This window comes from Anser brachyrhynchus, assembly GCF_964034855.1.
Source record: "Anser brachyrhynchus genome assembly, chromosome: 34".
Classification (NCBI taxonomy): Eukaryota; Metazoa; Chordata; class Aves; order Anseriformes; family Anatidae; genus Anser; species Anser brachyrhynchus.
In genome coordinates, this window is record NC_137727.1 from 65,770 (window position 1) to 85,276 (window position 19,507).

General features: G+C 59.0%; 2 protein-coding genes and 1 long non-coding RNA gene across 5 annotated transcripts; all 3 read right to left on the bottom strand.

The window, feature by feature from the left end:
• Positions 1-5,762: 5,762 nt before the first annotated feature.
• Positions 5,763-8,198, bottom strand: LOC308184472 (uncharacterized protein; the record flags this gene model as incomplete). The annotated part of the gene is made up of 5 exons (XM_080571582.1): positions 5,763-5,776; positions 6,296-6,800; positions 6,946-7,296; positions 7,442-7,612; positions 7,683-8,198. The coding sequence occupies 5 exons, from the start codon at positions 8,196-8,198 to the stop codon at positions 5,763-5,765; spliced, it is 1,557 nt and encodes a 518-aa protein (XP_080427708.1).
• Positions 8,199-8,637: 439 nt separating this feature from the next.
• OSGEP (O-sialoglycoprotein endopeptidase) lies at positions 8,638-19,444 on the bottom strand. 3 transcript variants are annotated; one of them, XM_080571587.1, is made up of 11 exons: positions 19,176-19,308; positions 17,919-18,038; positions 14,779-14,954; positions 14,576-14,671; positions 14,447-14,496; positions 13,267-13,345; positions 12,553-12,618; positions 11,002-11,092; positions 10,834-10,909; positions 10,629-10,727; positions 8,638-8,728 (listed from the first exon to the last, which is right to left on the bottom strand). In XM_080571587.1, exons 1-11 carry the CDS (start codon positions 19,288-19,290, stop codon positions 8,689-8,691), a joined length of 1,008 nt encoding a protein of 335 aa, XP_080427713.1. In that variant the 5' UTR covers positions 19,291-19,308; the 3' UTR covers positions 8,638-8,688. The 3 variants fall into 3 exon arrangements, with proteins under 3 accessions (XP_080427713.1, XP_080427715.1, XP_080427714.1); XM_080571589.1 differs by lacking the exons at positions 8,638-8,728; positions 10,629-10,727; positions 10,834-10,909; positions 11,002-11,092; positions 12,553-12,618 and adding exons at positions 12,689-13,081; positions 13,122-13,201 and having other exon boundaries at positions 13,242-13,345; positions 19,176-19,444; XM_080571588.1 differs by lacking the exons at positions 8,638-8,728; positions 10,629-10,727; positions 10,834-10,909; positions 11,002-11,092; positions 12,553-12,618 and adding an exon at positions 12,689-13,161 and having other exon boundaries at positions 13,242-13,345; positions 19,176-19,444.
• LOC308184483 lies at positions 15,693-17,884 on the bottom strand. Its single transcript, XR_013942668.1, has 3 exons — positions 16,422-17,884; positions 15,932-16,311; positions 15,693-15,775 (listed from the first exon to the last, which is right to left on the bottom strand). It is a non-coding gene; the product is annotated as an uncharacterized lncRNA (long non-coding RNA).
• Positions 19,445-19,507: the final 63 nt, after the last annotated feature.

The following is a 19,507-nucleotide window of genomic DNA, read 5'->3' on the forward strand; positions in this document are numbered from 1 at the left end:
CGCGCTGCCACACTCAAGATGGCGGCGCAAGCCCGCGAAAATTAGGCCAATAGGGAAGCAGGGCTCGGCCGAGCATCTCCATATATGGGCAAGGCCGCACCCAAAATGGCGCCTACCTCATGGCTGTAGCCGAGCCCCACTCAAAATGGCGGCCAGCCCGCCAAAACCGGACCAATAGGAACGCGGGGCTCAGCCGCCCCGCTCCATATACGGGCAACGCCACACCCAACATGGCGTCGCCCTGCGGCCGTAGCGGGCGCCGCGCTCAAAATGGCGGCGCTGCGCATGCGCAGTCACCCGAGTGTCTCAGCCCTCTCCCCCCCTCCCCAGGGGCATCCCAAAATGAGGCAAAATCGGCGATTTTCACTATTTTATTTAAATTTTCACCACTTCTTCCCGTCCCTTTTCAATTCTTTTCCTCCCCCTTTCCTTCCCCTGGCTTTTAACGCCAGCCAGCGGCTCCAAACCGCGCCGTAAAGCCGGGACCGGCCCCGAGCAGCCCAGCGCTGAGGTAAAAACCCCAAAATTCCCCCAAATTTTTCACCGTTTTTGAACGTTTTTACCCATTTTCAGCTCCCAACCCCCTTGAAATCCCCCTCAGAAAGATGTCCGCGAAAATCCCCCTTCTAGACCCGATTTTAAGCCGGAGGCGCTAAGAGTGAGAGACACAGGACGCTTTTTTTAAAAAATAAAATATTTTTATTAACATTTTTATTAATTTTTCTTATTTTTTAAATATTTCACCCCCAAATTTCAACTCTTGCTGCTCCTCCGCGTGGCCACAGGGCGTTTATTTGCGCTGAAAAGCTCCAAAAACGGTGATGTTTACCCAGATGCGGAGGTTGGTAGAGCCTCGTCCGGGGGCTCGGAAAGGGGAATAAAATTACTCCAAAATTAATAAAATGCAAAAAAAAAGGGAAAAAATGAGGAAAAATGGGTTTAAAAGGGGAAATTTTGGGGTGAAAAGGGGGAAAAGGGATAAAAATGGGGATAAAACGGGGGGGGGTTGAAGGGGCGCGAGGCTTACTGGAGCGCTCCGGGATTAAAAATGGGAATTAAAATTTAAGGAAATAATTAAAAACGAAAGAAAAAAAAAAAGAAATAAATTTAAAAGGGAAAAAAAAAGGGGTTTTAAAGGGAAAATTTAGGGGAAAAAAGGGGAAAAAGGGTAAAAAGGGGAAGGAGGAAGGGAAAAGGGGGGGGGGTGAAGGGGTGCGAGGCTTGCCTGAGCGCTCCGGGCTCGAAAATAGTTATTAAAACACAGAAAATGATAAAAAAATTGAAAAAAAAGGAAAAAAGGAGTTTAAAGTGAAAAAAAAAGGTAATTTGAAAGGGAAAAATTAGGGGTTAAAAGGAGGAGGAGGAGGGTTCGAAGCTTAAGTGAGCGCTCCGGGCTCGGAAATACCGATCAAAACGCAGAAAATGACAGAAAATGAAGAAAAAAATGATAAAAAAGGGGAAAATTAGGGAGTTAAAAGGGAAAAAAAAGGGAAAAAAGGGAAAATTGGGGGGTTAAAAGGGGAAAAAAAGAGATGAAAAGGGGAAAAGAGGAATAAAAAGGGGGGGGGGGGGGGAAGTACCTCCACAAAATGGCCGCCGCCGCCATCTTGTGCCTCACGGAGCGGGACCTGCGGGAGAAGGCGAGAGCTCGGCACCGGCACCGGGACACCGGGACCGGGACCGGGACCGGGACCGGGGACCGGGGACCCCCCCGGAGGCCGCTGTGCGAGCCCGTGAAATCCGCGCTGCCTCCCCGCTGCCGGCAGCGCGAGCGAAGCCACCGAGCCGCCGCGTCCCCTTTTTGCTCTGCGACGCCGCTAAAAGCCCGGCGCCCGCGGCTGGCGGCGGCGGGAGGAACGCGGGTCGCCCCCCGGAGCCCTCCCCGCTTCCCCGGTTCCCCTCCCCCCTCCGCCCCCCATCCGCACCCTTCGGCGTCCCGCGGCCGACTGAGCTCCCCCCGCCGCCCGCCGCCGCCAGCCCCGCCCCCCGCGGCGCGCTATTGGCTGAGGGGGGACGGGGGGGCGGGGACGGCGAAGGGGATTGGCTGAGGGAAGGGAGGGGGCGTGGCTTGTAGGGGGTGCGGGGAGGGAGGGGGGAGGCGGGGAGGAGGGGGCGGGGCTTAGAGGGGAGGGGCGGGGTTTCAGGGGGCGTGGCCTCGACGTGGGGGGGCGTGGCTTTGCCGGAAGGGGGCGTGGCTTGTGCACAAGGGGCGGGGCTTCCGGGATCCCCTGCCCCATAGATCCTGCCCCATAGATCCCACCCCATAGATCCTGCCCCATAGATCCCCAGCCCCATAGATCCCCAGCCCCATAGATTCCCTGCCCCATAGATCCCCAGCCCCATAGATCCCCTGCCCCATAGATCCTGCCCCATAGATCCCCAGCCCCATAGATCCCCAGCCCCATAGATCCCCTGCCCCATAGATCCCCTGCCCCATAGATCCTGCCCCATAGATGCTGCCCCATAGACCCTGCCCCATAGATCCTGCCCCATAGATCCTGCCCCATGGATCCTGACCCATAGACCCTGCCCCATAGATCCCCTGCCCCATAGATCCTGCCCCATAGATCCTGCCCCATAGATCCCGCCCCATAGATACTGCCCCATAGATCCCGACCACATAGATCCCGCCCCATAGATCCTGCCCCATAGATCCCAGCCCCATAGATCCCAGCCCCATAGATCCCGCCCCATAGATACTGCCCCATGGATCCTGCCCCATAGACCCTGCCCCATAGATCCCCTGCCCCATAGATCCTGCCCCATAGATCCTGCCCCATAGATCCCAGCCCCATAGATCCCTGCCCCATTGATCCTGCCCCATGGATCCTGCCCCATAGACCCTGCCCCATAGATCCCCTGCCCCATAGATCCTGCCCCATAGATCCTGCCCCATAGATCCCAGCCCCATAGATCCCTGCCCCATAGATCCTACCCCATAGATTGCTGCCCCATAGATCCTGCCCCATAGATCCCCTGCCCCATAGATCCTGCCCCATAGATCCTGCCCCATAGATCCCGACCCATAGATCCCAGCCCCATAGATCCCGACCCCATAGATCCTCCCCCTTGGTCCTGCCCCATAGATCCCAGCCCCATAGATCCTGCCCCATAGATCCCTGCCCCATAGATCCCAGCCCCATAGATCCTGCCCCATAGATACTGCCCCATAGATCCCTGCCCCATAGATCCCGCCCCATAGATCCCCTGCCCCATAGACCCTGCCCCATAGATCCTGCCCCATAGATCCCGCCCCATAGATCCCTGCCCCATAGATCCTGCCACATAGATCCTGCCCCATAGATCCCTGCCCCATATATCCTGCCACATAGATCCTGCCCCATAGATCCCTGCCCCATAGATACTGCCCCATAGATCCCGCCCCAAACTTGGGGGGTGACCCCAGCCCCACAACTGACCCCAGCCCCACAAGTGACCCCTGCCCCACAAGTGACCCCAGCCCCACAAGTGACCCCTGCCCCATATCTGGACCCTGCCCCATAACTGGACCCTGCCCCACAAGTGACCCCTGCCCCACAAGTGACCCCTGACCCACAAGTGACCTTTGACCCACGTGACCCCAGCCCCACAAGTGACCCGAGCCCCATAAGTGACCCCTGCCCCACAAGTGACCCCTGCCCCACAAGTGAGCCGTACCCCACAAGTGACCCCAGCCCCACAAGTGACCCCACCCCCACAAGTGACCCCAGCCCCACAAGTGACCCCAGCCCCACAAGTGACCCCTGACCCATAAGTGACCCCTGCCCCACAAGTGACCCCAGCCCCACAAGTAGCCCCTGCCCCACAAGTGACCCCAGACCCATAAGTGACCCCAGCCCCACAAGGGACCCCTGACCCACAAGTGACCCCTGCCCCACAAGTGACCCCTGCCCCACAAGTGACCCCAGCCCCAGAAGTGACCCCTGCCCCACAAGTGACCCCTGCCCCACAAGTGACCCCAGCCCCACAAGTGACCCCTGCCCCACAAGTGACCCCTGCCCAAGTGACCCCAGCCCCACAAGTGACCCCTGCCCCACAAGTGACCCCAGCCCCACAAGTGACCCCAGCCCCACAAGTGACCCCAGCCCCATAAGTAGCCCCTGCCCCACAAGTGACCCCAGCCCCACAAGTGTCCCCAGCCCCATAAGTAGCCCCTGCCCCATAAGTGACCCCAGCCCCACAAGTGACCCCTGCACCACAAGTGACCCCAGCCCCACAAGTGACCCCAGCCCCACAAGTGACCCCTGACCCATAAGTGACCCCTGCCCCACAAGTGACCCCAGCCCCACAAGTAGCCCCTGCCCCACAAGTGACCCCAGACCCATAAGTGACCCCAGCCCCACAAGGGACCCCAGCCCCACAAGTGACCCCTGCCCCACAAGTGACCCCTGCCCCATAAGTGACCCCTGCCCCATAAGTGACCCCAGCCCCACAAGTAGCCCCTGCCCCATAAGTGCCCCGAGCCCCATAAGTGACCCCTGCCCCACAAGTGACCCCAGCCCCACAAGTGACCCCTGACCCATAAGTGACCCGAGCCCCACAAGTGACCCCAGCCCCACAAGTGACCCCAGCCCAAGTGACCCCAGCCCCACAAGTGACCCCAGCCCCACAAGTGACCCCTGCCCTACAAGTGACCCCAGCCCCACAAGTGACCCCAGCCCCACAAGTGACCCCAGCCCCACAAGTGACCCCTGCCCACAAGTGGTCCCAGCCCCACAAGTGACCCCAGCCCCACAAGTGACCCCAGCCCCATAAGTGACCCCTGCCCCACAAGTGGTCCCAGCCCCACAAGTGACCCCAGCCCCATAAGTGACCCCAGCCCCACAAGTGACCCCAGCCCCATAAGTGACCCCAGCCCCACAAGTGGTCCCAGCCCCACATGTGACCCCAGCCCCACAAGTGACCCCAGCCCCATAAGTAGCCCCTGCCCCACAAGTGACCCCTGCCCCACAAGTGACCCCAGCCCCACAAGTGACCCCAGCCCCACAAGTGACCCCTGACCCACAAGTGACCCCAGCCCCACAAGTGACCCCAGCCCAAGTGACCCCAGCCCCACAAGTGACCCCTGCCCCACAAGTGACCCCAGCCCCACAAGTGACCCCAGCCCCACAAGTGACCTTTGACCCACAAGTGGCCCCAGCCCCACAAGTGACCCCAGCCCCACAAGTGACCCCTGCCCCACAAGTGACCCCTGCCCCATAAGTGACCCCTGCCCCATAAGTGACCCCAGCCCCACAAGTAGCCCCTGCCCCATAAGTGCCCCGAGCCCCATAAGTGACCCCTGCCCCACAAGTGACCCCAGCCCCACAAGTGACCCCTGACCCATAAGTGACCCGAGCCCCACAAGTGACCCCAGCCCCACAAGTGACCCCAGCCCAAGTGACCCCAGCCCCACAAGTGACCCCAGCCCCACAAGTGACCCCTGCCCTACAAGTGACCCCAGCCCCACAAGTGACCCCAGCCCCACAAGTGACCCCAGCCCCACAAGTGACCCCTGCCCACAAGTGGTCCCAGCCCCACAAGTGACCCCAGCCCCACAAGTGACCCCAGCCCCACAAGTGACCCCTGCCCACAAGTGACCCCACAGGGACCCCACGTTGGGGTCGCTGCGGGGTTGGGACGGGGTCAGGGCGCCGGGGCCGAAACGGGGCCGGAAAGGGGGAAATGGGGCCAAAATGGGGAAAAAAAGGGGATAATGGGGACCAAAAGGGGACAATGGGGCCAAAAAGGGGACAATGGGGATAAAAAGGGGCCAAAAAGGGTCAAAAAGGGGGCACTGGGGCCAAAAAGGGGACAATGGGGACAAAATGGGGACAAAAAGGGGAAAATGGGGACGAAAAGGGGACAAAAAGGGGCCAAAAAGGGGAGAACGGGGACAAGAAGGAGACAGTGGGGCTGAAAAGGGGACAATGGGGCCAAAAAGGGGCCAAAAAGGGTCAAAAAGGGGACAATGGGGCCAAAATGGGGAAAAAAGGGGACAATGGGGCCAAAAGGGGGACAATGGGGCTGAAAAGGGGCCAAAAAGGGGAAAATGGGGATGAAAAGGGGACGTTGGGGCCAAGACGGGGGCAATAGGGCCAAGACGGGGGCAATGGGGCCAAGACGGGGGCAATGGGGCCAAGACGGGGGCAATGGGGCCAAAAAGGGGGCAATGGGGCCAAAAAGGGGGAAATGGGGCCAAAAAGGGGCCAAAAAGGGGCCAATGGGGCCGAAGAGGGTCCGGGGCCAGGCTCTGCGGGGACACCGGGGGCATCACGAAGACCTCGGCGGCCACCACGAGGGCCTCGGGGGCCACCTTGGCGACCTCGGTGGCCGTTTTGGGGGGCTTTGGTGGCCATCTCGGGGGCTTTGGTGGCCATCATGAAGACCTCAGTGACCATCATGAAGACCCTGGTGGCCACTACGAGGACGTTGGTGGCCATTCTGACCTTGTTGGCCACCACGAAGACCTCGGTGGCCACCAGATGGATCCTGGTGGCCACCACGAAGACCTCGGTGGCCATTTTAGGGCTCTTGGTGGCCCCCACGAGGACCTTGGTGGCCATTCCGACCTTGTTGGCCATCACGAAGACCTCGGTGGCCACCACGAAGACCTCGGTGGCCATCACAAAGACCTTGGTGGCCACCACGAAGACCTCGGTGGCCACCACGAAGACCTTGCTGGCTACCATAAGGATCTTGGTGGCCCCCACAAGGCCCTCGGTGGCCATTCTGACCTTGTTGGCCACCACGAAGACCTCGATGGCCATCACGGTGACCTCAGTGGGCATCATGAAGACCTTGGTGGCCATCACGAAGACCTCAGTGGCCACCACGAAGACCTCGGTGGCCATTTTAGGGCTCTTGCTGGCCCCCCAGGAGGACCTTGGTGGCCAGTCTGATCTTGTTGGCCACCATGAAGACCTCGGTGGCCATCATGAAGACCTCAGTGGCCATCATGAAGACCTCGGTGGCCACCATGAAGACCTTGGTGGCCACCAGACGGATCGTGGTAGCCCCCACGAAGACCTCGGTGGCCATTTTAGGGCTCTTGCTGGCCCCCACGAGGACCTTGGTGGCCATCCTGCTCTTGTTGGCCATCACGAAGACCTCGATGGCCACCACGAAGACCTCGGTGGCCAACATGAAGACCTCGGTGGCCACCATGAAGACCTTGGTGGCCACCAGACGGATCGTGGTAGCCCCCACGAAGACCTCGGTGGCCATTTTAGGGCTCTTGCTGGCCCCCACGAGGACCTTGGTGGCCATCCTGCTCTTGTTGGCCATCACGAAGACCTCGATGGCCACCATGAAGACCTTGGTGGCCACCATGAAGACCTCGGTGACCAACATGAAGACCTCGGTGGCCACCAGATGGATCCTGGTGGCCACCACAAAGACCTCGGTGGCCATTTTAGGGCTCTTGGTGGCCCCCCAGGAGGACCTTGGTGGCCATTCTGACCTTGTTGGCCACCACGAAGACCTTGGTGGCTACCATAAGGATCTTGGTGGCCCCCACGAGGCCCTCGGTGGCCATTTTAGGGCTCTTGGTGGCCCCCACGAGGACCTTGGTGGCCATTCCGACCTTGGTGGCCATCACGAAGACCTCGGTGGCCCCGGGGGGGGGCGGGGCCTACCCGGTAGGGGCGGGGCACGGGCGGCCAATCGGGGAGCGGCGCGGGGGGGGGGGGGGGGGCCGGCACCGGGGGCGTCCCCGCGGCCACTGCCACCAGCGGGGACACGGGGGGGGCAATGGGGTCAAGGGGGGCAATGGGGACAATGGGGGCAATGGGGGCAATGGGAGCAATGGGGGCAATGGGGACAATGGGGGCAATGGGGGCAATGGGGGCAATGGGGGCAATGGGGGCAATGGGGACAATGGGGGCAATGGGGACAATGGGGGCAATGGGGGCAATGGGGACAATGGGGACAATGGGGTCAAGGGGGACAATGGGGACAATGGGGTCAAGGGGGGCAATGGGGACAATGGGGGCAATGGGGGCAATGGGAGCAATGGGGGCAATGGGGACAATGGGGGCAATGGGGGCAATGGGGACAATGGGGGCAATGGGGGCAATGGGGGCAATGGGGGCAATGGGGACAATGGGGACAATGGGGTCAAGGGGGGCAATGGGGGCAATGGGGACAATGGGGACAATGGGGCCCTTGGGGCCATTTTGGGGCCGTTTTGGGGCCGTTTGGGGCCTTTTGGGGGTCATTTGGGGCCGTTTGGGGCCATTTTGGGGCCATTTGGGGCCGTTTGGGGCCATTTTGGGGCCATTTGGGGCCATTTTGGGGCCATTTTGGGGCCATTTGGGGCCATTTTGGGGCCATTTTGGGGCCATTTGGGGCCATTTGGGGCCGTTTGGGGCCATTTTGGGGCCATTGGGTCCATTTGGGGGCCATTTTGGGGCCATTTGGGGCCGTTTTGGGGCCGTTTTGGGGCCTTTTGGGGGTCATTTGGGGCCGTTTTGGGGCCATTTGGGGCTGTTTTGGGGTTGTTTTGGGGTCCCCAAATGTCCCCAAAGTGTCCCCAAAGCGCCCCCAGGTGTCCCCCGGGGGTCCCCACCACCCCCTAAATGTCCCCCCCCCCCCGGCGTCCCCAAAACGTCCCCCGGTGTCCCCAAGGTGCCACGGAAGAGGCGGACGCAGGCGGGGCTGGGGGCGGAGCCTTTATTGGGGGGCGGGGCCAGCGGGGGCGGGGCCGGCTCAGTCCCGCCACGTCACCTCCACCTCGTCCGTGCGGTACCTGGGGGCGGGGGCGGTGTCACCGCGGCGCCGTCGGCATTGTCACCGGCATTGTCACCGTGTCACCGTCATTGTCATCGCGTCATTGTCATTGTCACCGTGTCATTGTCATCGTCATCGTCATTGTCATCGCATCATTGTCATTGTCACCGTGTCATTGTCACCGCGTCATTGTCACCGTGTCATTGTCATCGTCATCGTCATTGTCATCGCGTCATTGTCATTGTCACCGTGTCATTGTCACCGCGTCATTGTCACCGCGTCATTGTCATCGCCATTGTCATTGTCACCGTGTCATTGTCACCGTGTCGTTGTCACCATGTCACCGTCATCGTCATCGTCATTGTCACCGTGTCGTTGTCACTGTGTCGTCACCGTCATCGTCACCGTGTCATCGTCATTGTCATCGCGTCATTGGCATTGTCATCACTGTCACCGTGTCATTGTCACCGTGTCATTGTCATCATGTCATTGTCATTGGCACCGTGTCATTGTCACTGTCATCGTGTCATTGGCATTGTCACCGCGTCATTGTCATCATGTCACTTTCATCACGTCATTGTCATTGTCACCGTGTCATTGTCATCACATCATTGTCATTGTCACCGTCATTGTCATTGTGTCATCGTCATTGTCACCACGTCATTGTCATCGCGTCATTGTCATTGTGTCATCGTCACTGTCACCGTGTCATTGTCACCATGTCATTGTCACCATGTCATTGTCACCATGTCATTGGCACCATGTCATTGGCACCGTGTCATCGTCATTGTCATCGCATCATTGTCATCGCGTCATTGTCATTGTCATCACCATTGTCACCACGTCACCATAGTCACTGTGTCATTGTCATTACGTCATTGTCATTGTCACCACCTCATTGTCATTGTCATTGAGTCATCACTGTGTCATCGTTGTCATCGTGTCACTTGTCATTGTCACCACATCATTGCCATCGTCGTTGTCACTGAGTTGTCATCGCATCATCATTGTCACCATGTCATTGTCGTCGTGTCATTGTCATTGGGTCACTTGTCATTGTCATCGTGTCATTGTCACCGTGTCATTGTCATCGTGTCACCGTCGCCGCGTCATCGTCACCACAGTGTCCCCACCCCTCGGGTCCCCTCGGTGTCCCCAACACCCCCGACGTCCCCAACGTCCCTCAATGTCCCCAAGGTCCCCCATGTCCCCATCCCCAACATCCTTGATGTCCCCAACGTCCCCAACGTCCCCAACGCCCCCCATGTCCCCAAGGTCCCCGATGTCCCCAAGATCCCCAATGTCCCCAATGCCCTCGGTGTCCCCAATGTCCCCGATGTCCCCAACGTCCCCGATGTCCCCAAGGTCCCCCATGTCCCCAATGCCCTCGGTGTCCCCAATGTCCCCCATGTCCCCAAGGTCCCCCATGTCCCCAATGCCCTTGGTGTCCCCAACGTCCCCGATGTCCCCAACGTCCCCGATGTCCCCAAGGTCCCCGATGTCCCCAAGATCCCCGATGTCCCCAATGCCCTCGGTGTCCCCAACGTCCCCCATGTCCCCAAGGTCCCCCATGTCCCCAAGGTCCCCCATGTCCCCAAGGTCCTCGACGCCCCCAACACCCCCAACGTCCCCGATGTCCCTGACGTCCCCGATGTCCCCAATGTCCCCAACGCCCCCCACGTCCCCGATGTCCCCAAGGTCCCCCATGTCCCCAGGGTCCTCCATGTCCCCAATGCCCTTGGTGTCCCCAACACCCCCAACACCCCCCACATCCCCGATGTCCCCAACATCCCCAACGTCCCCGATGTCCCCAACACCCCCGACGTCCCCGATGTCCCCAACATCCCCAACATCCCCGACGTCCCCGATGTCCCCCACGCCCCTGACGTCCCCGACGATGTCCCCGCGGACGCCCCCACCTCTGGGTGACCCCGGAGCGGGCGATGTCGGTCACCTGCCCCGTCCGCAGCATCTCCCAGCCGGCCTGGGCGATCATGGCGCCGTTGTCCACGCAGAACCTGGGGACGGGCGGCCGCCACCGTGTCCCCAACGCGTCCCCAACGTGTCCCCACGCGTCCCCGAGCGTCCCCAAAGTGTCCCCAAGTGTCCCCAACGCGTCCCCACCTCTCGTCGCTGGCGCAGAGCCGGGCCCCGCGGGCGGCGCACATCTCCTGCAGCATCTCCTGGAGGCGCTGGTTGCCTGCGGGGACATCGAGGTGGCCGTGTCCCCTCCCCCCCCCGTGTCCCCTCCCCCCCCCGTGTCCCCTCCCCCCCCCAGTGTCCCCAACTCACAGCCGACCCCGCCCACCAGCAGCAGCTCGGGCGCCCGGGTCAGGGCCATGGCGCGCTCCGTCACCTCCACCAGCATGGCGAACGCCGTCTCCTGCCACCGACGGGGCCAACGGTGTCCCCAAGGGGTCAACGGTGTCCCCAAGGGGTCACCCGATGACCTTTGGGGTCACCCGATGACCTTTCGGGGTCACCCGGTGGCCCTCGGGGTCACCCACGGCCCTACGGGGTCGCCCGACCCCGTTGACGTCACCCAACCCCATTGACGTCACCCGACCCCGTCGACGTCACCCAGCCCTTGGTGGCACCCAACCCTTTGGGGTCACCCAACCTTGTGGGGTCACCCAACCCCTTCATACCCCCAAAACCCACTCAATATCACCCAAAACCCACTTAATATCCCCCAACCCCCCCCCAATATACTGCAAAACCCCCATAAGAACCCCAAAAGTCCATGAATGGCCCCCAAAAAACCTTAAGAACCCTCAAAACCCCTTTAAGAACCCTCAAAATCCCTGAAAATTCCCACAAATCCCCTTAAAACCCCCCAAAATCCCCATAAGAACCCCAAAAGCCCATGAATGGCCCCCCAAAAAACTTAAGAACCCTCAAAAATCCTTTAAGAATACTCAAAATCCCTTAAAATCCCCCCAAATCTCCTTAAAACCCCCCAAAACCCCCATAAGAACCCCAAAAGTTAATGGATGGACCCCAAAAAACCCTTAAGAACCCTCAAAAACCCTTTCAGAATCCTCAAAATCCCTTAAAATTCCCCCAAATCCCCTTAAAACTCTCCAAAACCCCCATAAGAACCCCAAAAGTTCATGGATGGACCCCAAAAAACCCTAAGAACCCTCAAAAACCCCTTTTAGAACCCTCAAAATCCCTTAAAAGCCCCCCAAAACCCCTTGAATTTCCCCCAAAACCCCCTAAAGCCCCCCAAAACCCGTTAACAACACCCAAAACCCATTAACAAGCCCCAAAACCCCCCCGAAAAACCCTCAAAACCCCTCAAGAACCCCCAAAACCCACTAAAGAGCCCCAAAAGTTCATGAACGATCCCCTCAAAACCCCTGAAGAACACCAAAACCCCACAAACAGCCCCCAAAAGCCCCTTAAAAACCCCAAAACCCCTTAAATTCCCCCCAAACCCCGTTGACGACCTCCCTCAACCCCCCGTAATCCACCCCAAACCCCTCCGAAGACCCCCCAAAGCCCCTTAAGAACCCCAAAACCCCTTGAAATCCCCCCAAATCCCCTTAAAAACCCTAAAACCCCCTTAAGAGCCCCAAAACCCCATAAACAGCCCCAAAAAGCCCCTTAAGAACCCCAAAACCCCTTAAATTCCCCCCAAAACCCGCTGAAGACCTCCCTCAACCCCCCGTAACCCACCCCAATCCCCCCCCGAGGACCCCAAAAGCCCCTTACGAACCCCAAAACCCCATAAAACCCCCCCAAAACCCCGTAATTCCCCCCCCCAGGCCCTTTAATATCCCCCCCGCTTCCCCCCAAAACCCCAAAATCGCCGGAATTCACCCCAAAACCGCCCCCTACCTGCAGGGAGAAGCAGAGGTCCTCCGCGGTGGCCTCGCCGGTGGCCAGGAGCTGGGGGGCCACCGCCTTTGGGGTGGGGGGGACACGGGGGACGGTGACCGGGGGCCCCTCGGGGACATCGGGGTCCCCTTGGGGACATCTTGGGGGTTTTGGGGTCTTGATGACGTCATCACCCCTTTTGGGGTCTTTGGGGGCCTTTTGGGGACTTTGGGGGCCTTCTGGGGTCTTTGGGGACCTTTTGGGGTCTTTGGGGACACCTTGGGGACATCGGGGACCCCTTGGGGACATCGGGGACCTTTTGGGGTCATCAGGGTCTTTGTGGGGACGTTGGGGACATCTTGGGGGCTTTGGGGTCTTGATGACGTCATCACCCTTTTGGGGACTTTGGGGGCCTTTTGGGGTCTTTGGGGACCTTTTGGGGTCTTTGGGGACATCTTGGGGACATCGGGGACCCCTTGGGGTCATCGAGGTCTTTGTGGGGACGTTGGGGACATCTTGGGGGCTTTGGGGTCTTGATGACGTCACCACCCTTTTGGGGACTTTGGGGGCCTTTTGGGGTCTTTGGGGACCTTTTGGGGTCTTTGGGGGCCTTTTGGGGTCTTTGGGGGCCTTTTGGGGTCTTTGGGGACCTTTTGGGGGATTTGGGGACCTTTTGGGGACATCGGGGACCCCTTGGGGACATCGGGGACCCCTTGGGGACATCGGGGACCTCACCTCGACGTGCGACAGCAGCCCCGAGAAGGAGACGTCCATGCCCTTCACCACGTAGGGCAGCTCCACCAGCTTGGTCCCCCTATGGCCATTTTGGGTCCGTTTTGGGCCGTTTTGGGCCATTTTGGGCCATTCTGGACCATTTTGGTCCATTTTGGACCATTTTGGGCCATTTGGGTCCATTTTGATCAATTTTGGGTCCATTTTGGTCCATTTTGGGTCATTTTGGGCCATTTTGAGGCAATTTTGGTCCATTTTGGGCCATTTGGGGCCATTTTGGGCCATTATGGGTCCATTTTGGCCCATTTTGGGGCCATTTTGGGTCATTTTGGTCCATTTTGGTCCATTTGGGGCCATTTTGGAACATTTTGGTCCATTTTTGGCCATTTAGGTCCATTCTGGTCCATTTTGGTCCATTTTGGTCCATTTTGGTCCATATTGGACAATTTTGTTCTATTTTGGGGCAATTTTGGGTCCATTTTGGTCCATTTTGGACCACTTTGGGCCATTTTGGGTCATTTTGGTCCACTTTGGGCCATTTTGGTCCATATTGGACCATTTGGGGCCATTTAGGTCCATTCTGGTCCATTTTGGTCCATTTTAGTCCATATTGGACCATTTGGGGCCATTTTGGTCCATTTTGGTCCATTTTGGTCCATTTTGGTCCATTTTGGGTCATTTTGGTCCATTTTGGGGCAATTTTGGTCCATTTTGAGGCAATTTTGGTCCATTTTGGTCCATTTTGGACCATTTTGGGGTCAATTTGGTCCATTTGGGGTCAATTTTGGTCCATTTGGGGCCATTTGGGGTTATTTTGGGCCATTATGGGCCATTTTGGGCCATTTTGGGTCCATCTTGGGTCCATTTTGGTCCATTCTGGTCCATTTTTGGGGCCATTTTGGGTCCATTTTGGTCCATATTGGACCATTTTGGACCATTTGGGCAATTTTTGGCCATTTGGGGCCATCTTGGGTCCATTTTGGTCCATTTTGGTCCATTTTGGTCCATTTTGAGTCCATTTTGGGCCATTTCGGGTCCATTTAGATCCCTTTTGGGGCCATTTTGGTCCATTTTGGTCCATTCTGGGCCATTTTAGACCATTTTGGGCCATTATGTGTCCATTTTGGGTCCATTTTGGCCCATTTTGGTCCCACTTGGGGCCGTCTGGGGCCGCCTCGCTCACCTCTTGGCCAGCTGCTCGATGTTGTAGCCGGGGCTGGGGTCGTTGGAGATCTGCGGGGGACGCACACGCGTGTGACACGCCAAGGACACGCCCAGGACACGCCAAGGACACGCGTGGGATGCCCCCCACCTTGAGCGCGCGGGCGAAGCGGTCCAGGCAGTTGCCCACGGCGATGTCCAGCGTCTCGCCGAAGATGCGGTAGCGCCGGCGCGAGAAGGCGATGACCTGCGGGGTGCGGGGGGCGCCACGATGGCTCGCGACAGCCCATAATATCGCGACATATCGCGATATAACGCCGATATCGCGCGATATCGCGACGGGGGGGGGCGTACCTGGGTGTTGCCGCCGCTGACGTAGAGCACGAGGGGGTCGCGGGCGCGGGCCAGCAGGCGCCCCATCTCGATGTGCCCCACGCAGTGGTTGACGCCCAGCAGGGGCCGCCCCCAGAGCTGCGCCAGCGTCCGCGCCACCACCGCCACCACCGCCAGCGGCGCCCCCATGCCGGGGCCTGCGGGGGGGGGGACACAGGACACGCTAAGGGCACGCTAAGGGCACGCGAAGGGCACGCGAAGGGCAAGGAGCTGTAGGGAAGCGCTGGACACGCTAAGAACACGCTAAGGGGAGGTTAAGGACACGCTAAGGAGGTCGTTGGGAGGGAGAACACGCTAAGGACACGCTAAGGGGAGAGTAAGGACACGCTAAGGAGGTCGTTGGGAGGGAGAACATGCTAAGGACACGCTAAGGGGAGGCTAACGACATGCTAAGGACACGCTAAGGAGGTCGTTGGGAGGGAGAACACGCTAAGGACACGCTAAGGACATGTTAAAGACACGCTAAGGACACGTTAAACGGGTCGTTGGGAGGGAGAACGCGCTAAGGACATGTTAAAGACATGCTAAGGACACGTTAAAGGGGTCGTTGGGAGGGAGAACACACTAAGAACACACTAAGGGGAGGGTAAGGACACGCTAAGGAGGTAATTGGGAGGGAGAACATGCTAAGGACACGCTAAGGAGGTCGTGAGGAGGGAGAACACGCTAAGAACACGCTAAGGACATGGTAAAGACACGCTAAGGACACACTAAAGGGGTCGTTGGGGGGGAGAACACGCTTAGAACACGCTAAGGGGAGAGTAAGGACACGCTAAGGAGGTCATTGAGAGGGAGAACATGCTAAGGACACGCTAAGGACATGCTAAGGAGGTCGTGGGAAGGGAGAACACGCTAAGAACATGCTAAGGACATGGTAAAGACACGCTAAAGGCAAACTAAAGGGGTTGTTGTGAGGAAGAACACACTAAGAACACGCTAAGGGGAGGTTAAGGACACGCTAAGGGCACGGTAAGGAGGTCGTTGCGAGGGAGAACACGCTAAGGACACATTAAGGGTGGATTAAGGACACACTACGGACACGCTAAGGAGGCCATTGGGAGGGAGAACACGCTAAGAACATGCTAAGGACATGTTAAAGACATGCTAAGGACACGCTAAAGGGTTGTTGGGAGGGAGAACACGCTAAGGACACGCTAAGGGGAGGCTAAGGACACGCTAAGGAGGTCATTGGGAGGGAGAACACGCTAAGGACACGTTAAGGGTGGATTAAGGACACGCTACGGGCACGCCCTGAGGTCGGTGTGACGGGGGACACACTAAGAACACGCTAAGAGCTGATGAAAAACACGTGACGGGCACGGGAGGGACACAGTAAGCACACGCTAAGGAGATATTAAGCACACACTAAGGACATGCTAAGGACATGCTAAGGACGTGCTTGGGGCAAGGTAAGGACATGCTAAGGACATGTTAAGGAGACATTAAGGACGTGCTAAGGACATGCTAAGGACATGCTAAGGACATGTTAGGGACCTGCTAAGGACATGCTAAGGACACGCTTAGGGCACACCAAGGACATAGAAAGGACACGCTAAGGCCACATAAAGAACTGGTTAAGAACACACTAAGGACATGTTAAGGACATGCTAAGGACACACTAAGGCAATACTTAGGACACGTTAAGCACATGTTAAAGACATGCTAAGGACATGTTAAGGGCATGTTAAGGACAACCTAAGGACATACAAAGGACTCGCTAAGGGCATATAAAGGACACGCTAAGGACATGCTAAGGACTTGTTACGGACATGTTAAGGACATGCTAAGGACATGCTTAGGGCAACCTGGGGACACAGTGAAGACATTGAAAGGACACGCAAAGGGCACATGTTAAGGACATGCTAAGCTCAACCTAAGTCCATAGTAAGGACTTACTAAGGACATACAAAGGACATGTTAAGGACACGCTAAGGACAGGGTAAAGTCATGCCAAGGGCATGCTTAGGACAACCTGAGAACACGCTAAGGACAGGTTAAAGACACATTAAAGACACGCTAAGGACACACTGAGGACATGCTAAGGGCACGCTAAGGCCATGTTAAGGACATGCTAAGGACATGCTTAGGACAACCTAAGGACATACAAAGGACATGCTAAAGACACATTAAGGACAGGTTAAGGCCCTGCTAAGGACACGCTAAGGATAGGTTAAAGACACGTTGAGGACACGTTAAGGACACGCTAAGGGCACGCTTAGGACAACCTAATGACATACAAAGGACATGTTAAAGACATGGTAAGGACATGGTAAGGACAGGTTAAGGCCATGCTGAGAACATGCTAAGGACGCGCTAAGGACATGTTAAGGACACAGTGAGTACATGTGAAGAACACGCTTAGGACAACCTAAGGACATGCTAAGGACACGTTAAAGACATGGTAAAGACAGGTTAAGGCCATGCTAAGAACATGCTAAGGACATGCTAAGGACAACCTCAGGACATACAAAGGACACGTTAAACAGACATCAAGGACACGCCAAGGACACATTAAGGACAAGCTATGGACACGCTAAGGACATGCTAAGGCCATGTTAAGGACATGCTAAGGGCATGCTAAGGACAGGTTAAAGACACACTAAGGACATGCTAAGGACACGCTAAGGGCACGCTTAGGACAACCTAACGACATGCTAAGGACACGTTAAAGACACGGTAACAACAGGTTAAGACCATGCTAAGGACACGCTAAGGACACGCTTAGGACAACCCAAGGACATGCTAAGGACATGTTAAGGACAGGTTGAGACCATGCTAAGAACATCCTAAGGACGCGCTAAGGCCGTGCTAAGGCCATGCTAAGGACACGCCAAGGCCACACTAAGGCCATGCTTAGGACAACCTAAGAACACGGTAAGGACAGGTTAAAGACATGCTAAGGACATGCTAAGGACACGCTAAGGGCACGCTTAGGACAACCTAACGGCATACCAAGGACACGTTAAAGACATGCTAAGGACAGGTTAAGGCCATGCTAAGGACACACTGAGAACACGCTAAGGACACGTTAAGGACACACTAAGGCCATGCTAAGGACACGTTAAGGACACGCTAAGGCCCCGCCAAGGCCCGGCACTGACCGCGGGTGAAGGCGACGGCGTCGACGTCGCGGGGCCGCAGCCCGGCCTCCTGCAGGGCCTCGGCCACCAGCCCCAGCACCGCCCCCCGGTGGTGCCGCCCCGTGGGGCCGGGGGCGAAGCCTGGGGGGGGGAGAGGGGGTCAGAGGTCACCGCGGGGTCACGGGGAGGTCAAGGGTCACGGGGAGGTCAAGGGTCACGGGGGGTGGGGGTCACTTGGGGGTCGGGGGGCTGGGGGGGGGCGGGGTGAGGACTGGGGGGGAAGAGGTCACGGGGAGGGTAGGGGTCACGGGAGGGGTCAGGGGTCACAGGGGGTCAAGGGTCATGGGCTGGGGTCATTGGGGTCACGGGGAGGTCAGGGGTCGCGGGGAGGTCAGGGGTCGCAGGGGGTGGGGCTCAGGGGGGCCGGGGGTGAAGACGGGGGGGAAGAGGTCACGGGGGCTGGGGGGTCAGGGGTCATGGGGGGTCAGGGGTCACGGGGGTCAAAGGTCATGGGCTGGGGTCATGGGGAGGTCAGGGGTCATGAGGAGGTCAGGGGTCACGGGGGAGGGGGTTAGGGGGGCTGGGGGTGAAGAATAGGGGGGAGAGGTCACAGGGGGGCAGGGGTCACGGCAGGGTCAGGGGTCACCGCGGGGTCAGAGGTCATGTGCCGGGGTCACGTGGGGTCAGGGGTCGTGGGGGGAGGGATCATGGGGGGGGAGGGGCGACGGGGGGAGGGTTTTGGGGGGGTGGCAGCTGGGCGGTGACGTCACCGGGGTGTGTGTGATGATGTCATAGGGCAGGGCGATGACATCATCAGGGGTGGTGACGTCATACCGGGGGTGGTGACGGGGGTGATGACGTCATAGGAGGGGCGATGACGTCATACAGAGGGCGGTGACGTCATAGGAAGGGGGTGAGGGCGGTAAAAGGGGGCGGGGCCTGGAGGAGTGACATCACGGGGGGAGGGGCTCCCGGGGTGACGTCATGCAGGGGGCCAGTGACGTCATAGGGGGAGGGGCGCGGTGATGTCATAAGGGGGGAGGGGCCTGCGGGAGGGGAAGCGACTTCGGGGGGAGGGGCTATGGGGGAGTGACGTCACGGGGGGCGGGGCCTAAGGGGCGTGACGTCACGGGGGGCGGGGTCTAGGGGGGTGTGGCGTCACGGGGGGGGTCCGGGGTGGTGACGTCATTATGAGGGCTTGGGGGGGGCAGTGACGTCACCGGCCACCCGGCGGGGGTGGGTCGAGGGGGCGCGTCCCGTGACGTCACTTCCGCTCACCGTGCCCCGGCGGCGTGACGTAGGTGGCGCGGCGGTTGCTGAGCACGCGCCCGTCGCGCACCAGCCCCGCCCCCACCTTGTTGGCCGAGCCCTCCAGCCCCAGCACCGTCGGCATCGCTGACGTCACCGCCGACGTCACCGCCGACGTCACAGCCGACGTCACCGCCGACGTCACAGCCGCCGCCGCCGCCTCCCCTCCTCCTCCCGCCGCCGCCGCCGCCTCCCCCGCGCCGCTGCGCTTCCGCTTCCGGCCCGCGCGGCCTCACTTCCGGTACCTCCGCCCGGCGTCACTTCCGCTCCCGCTCCCCGCTTCCGCTTCCGCCCCGCGCGCC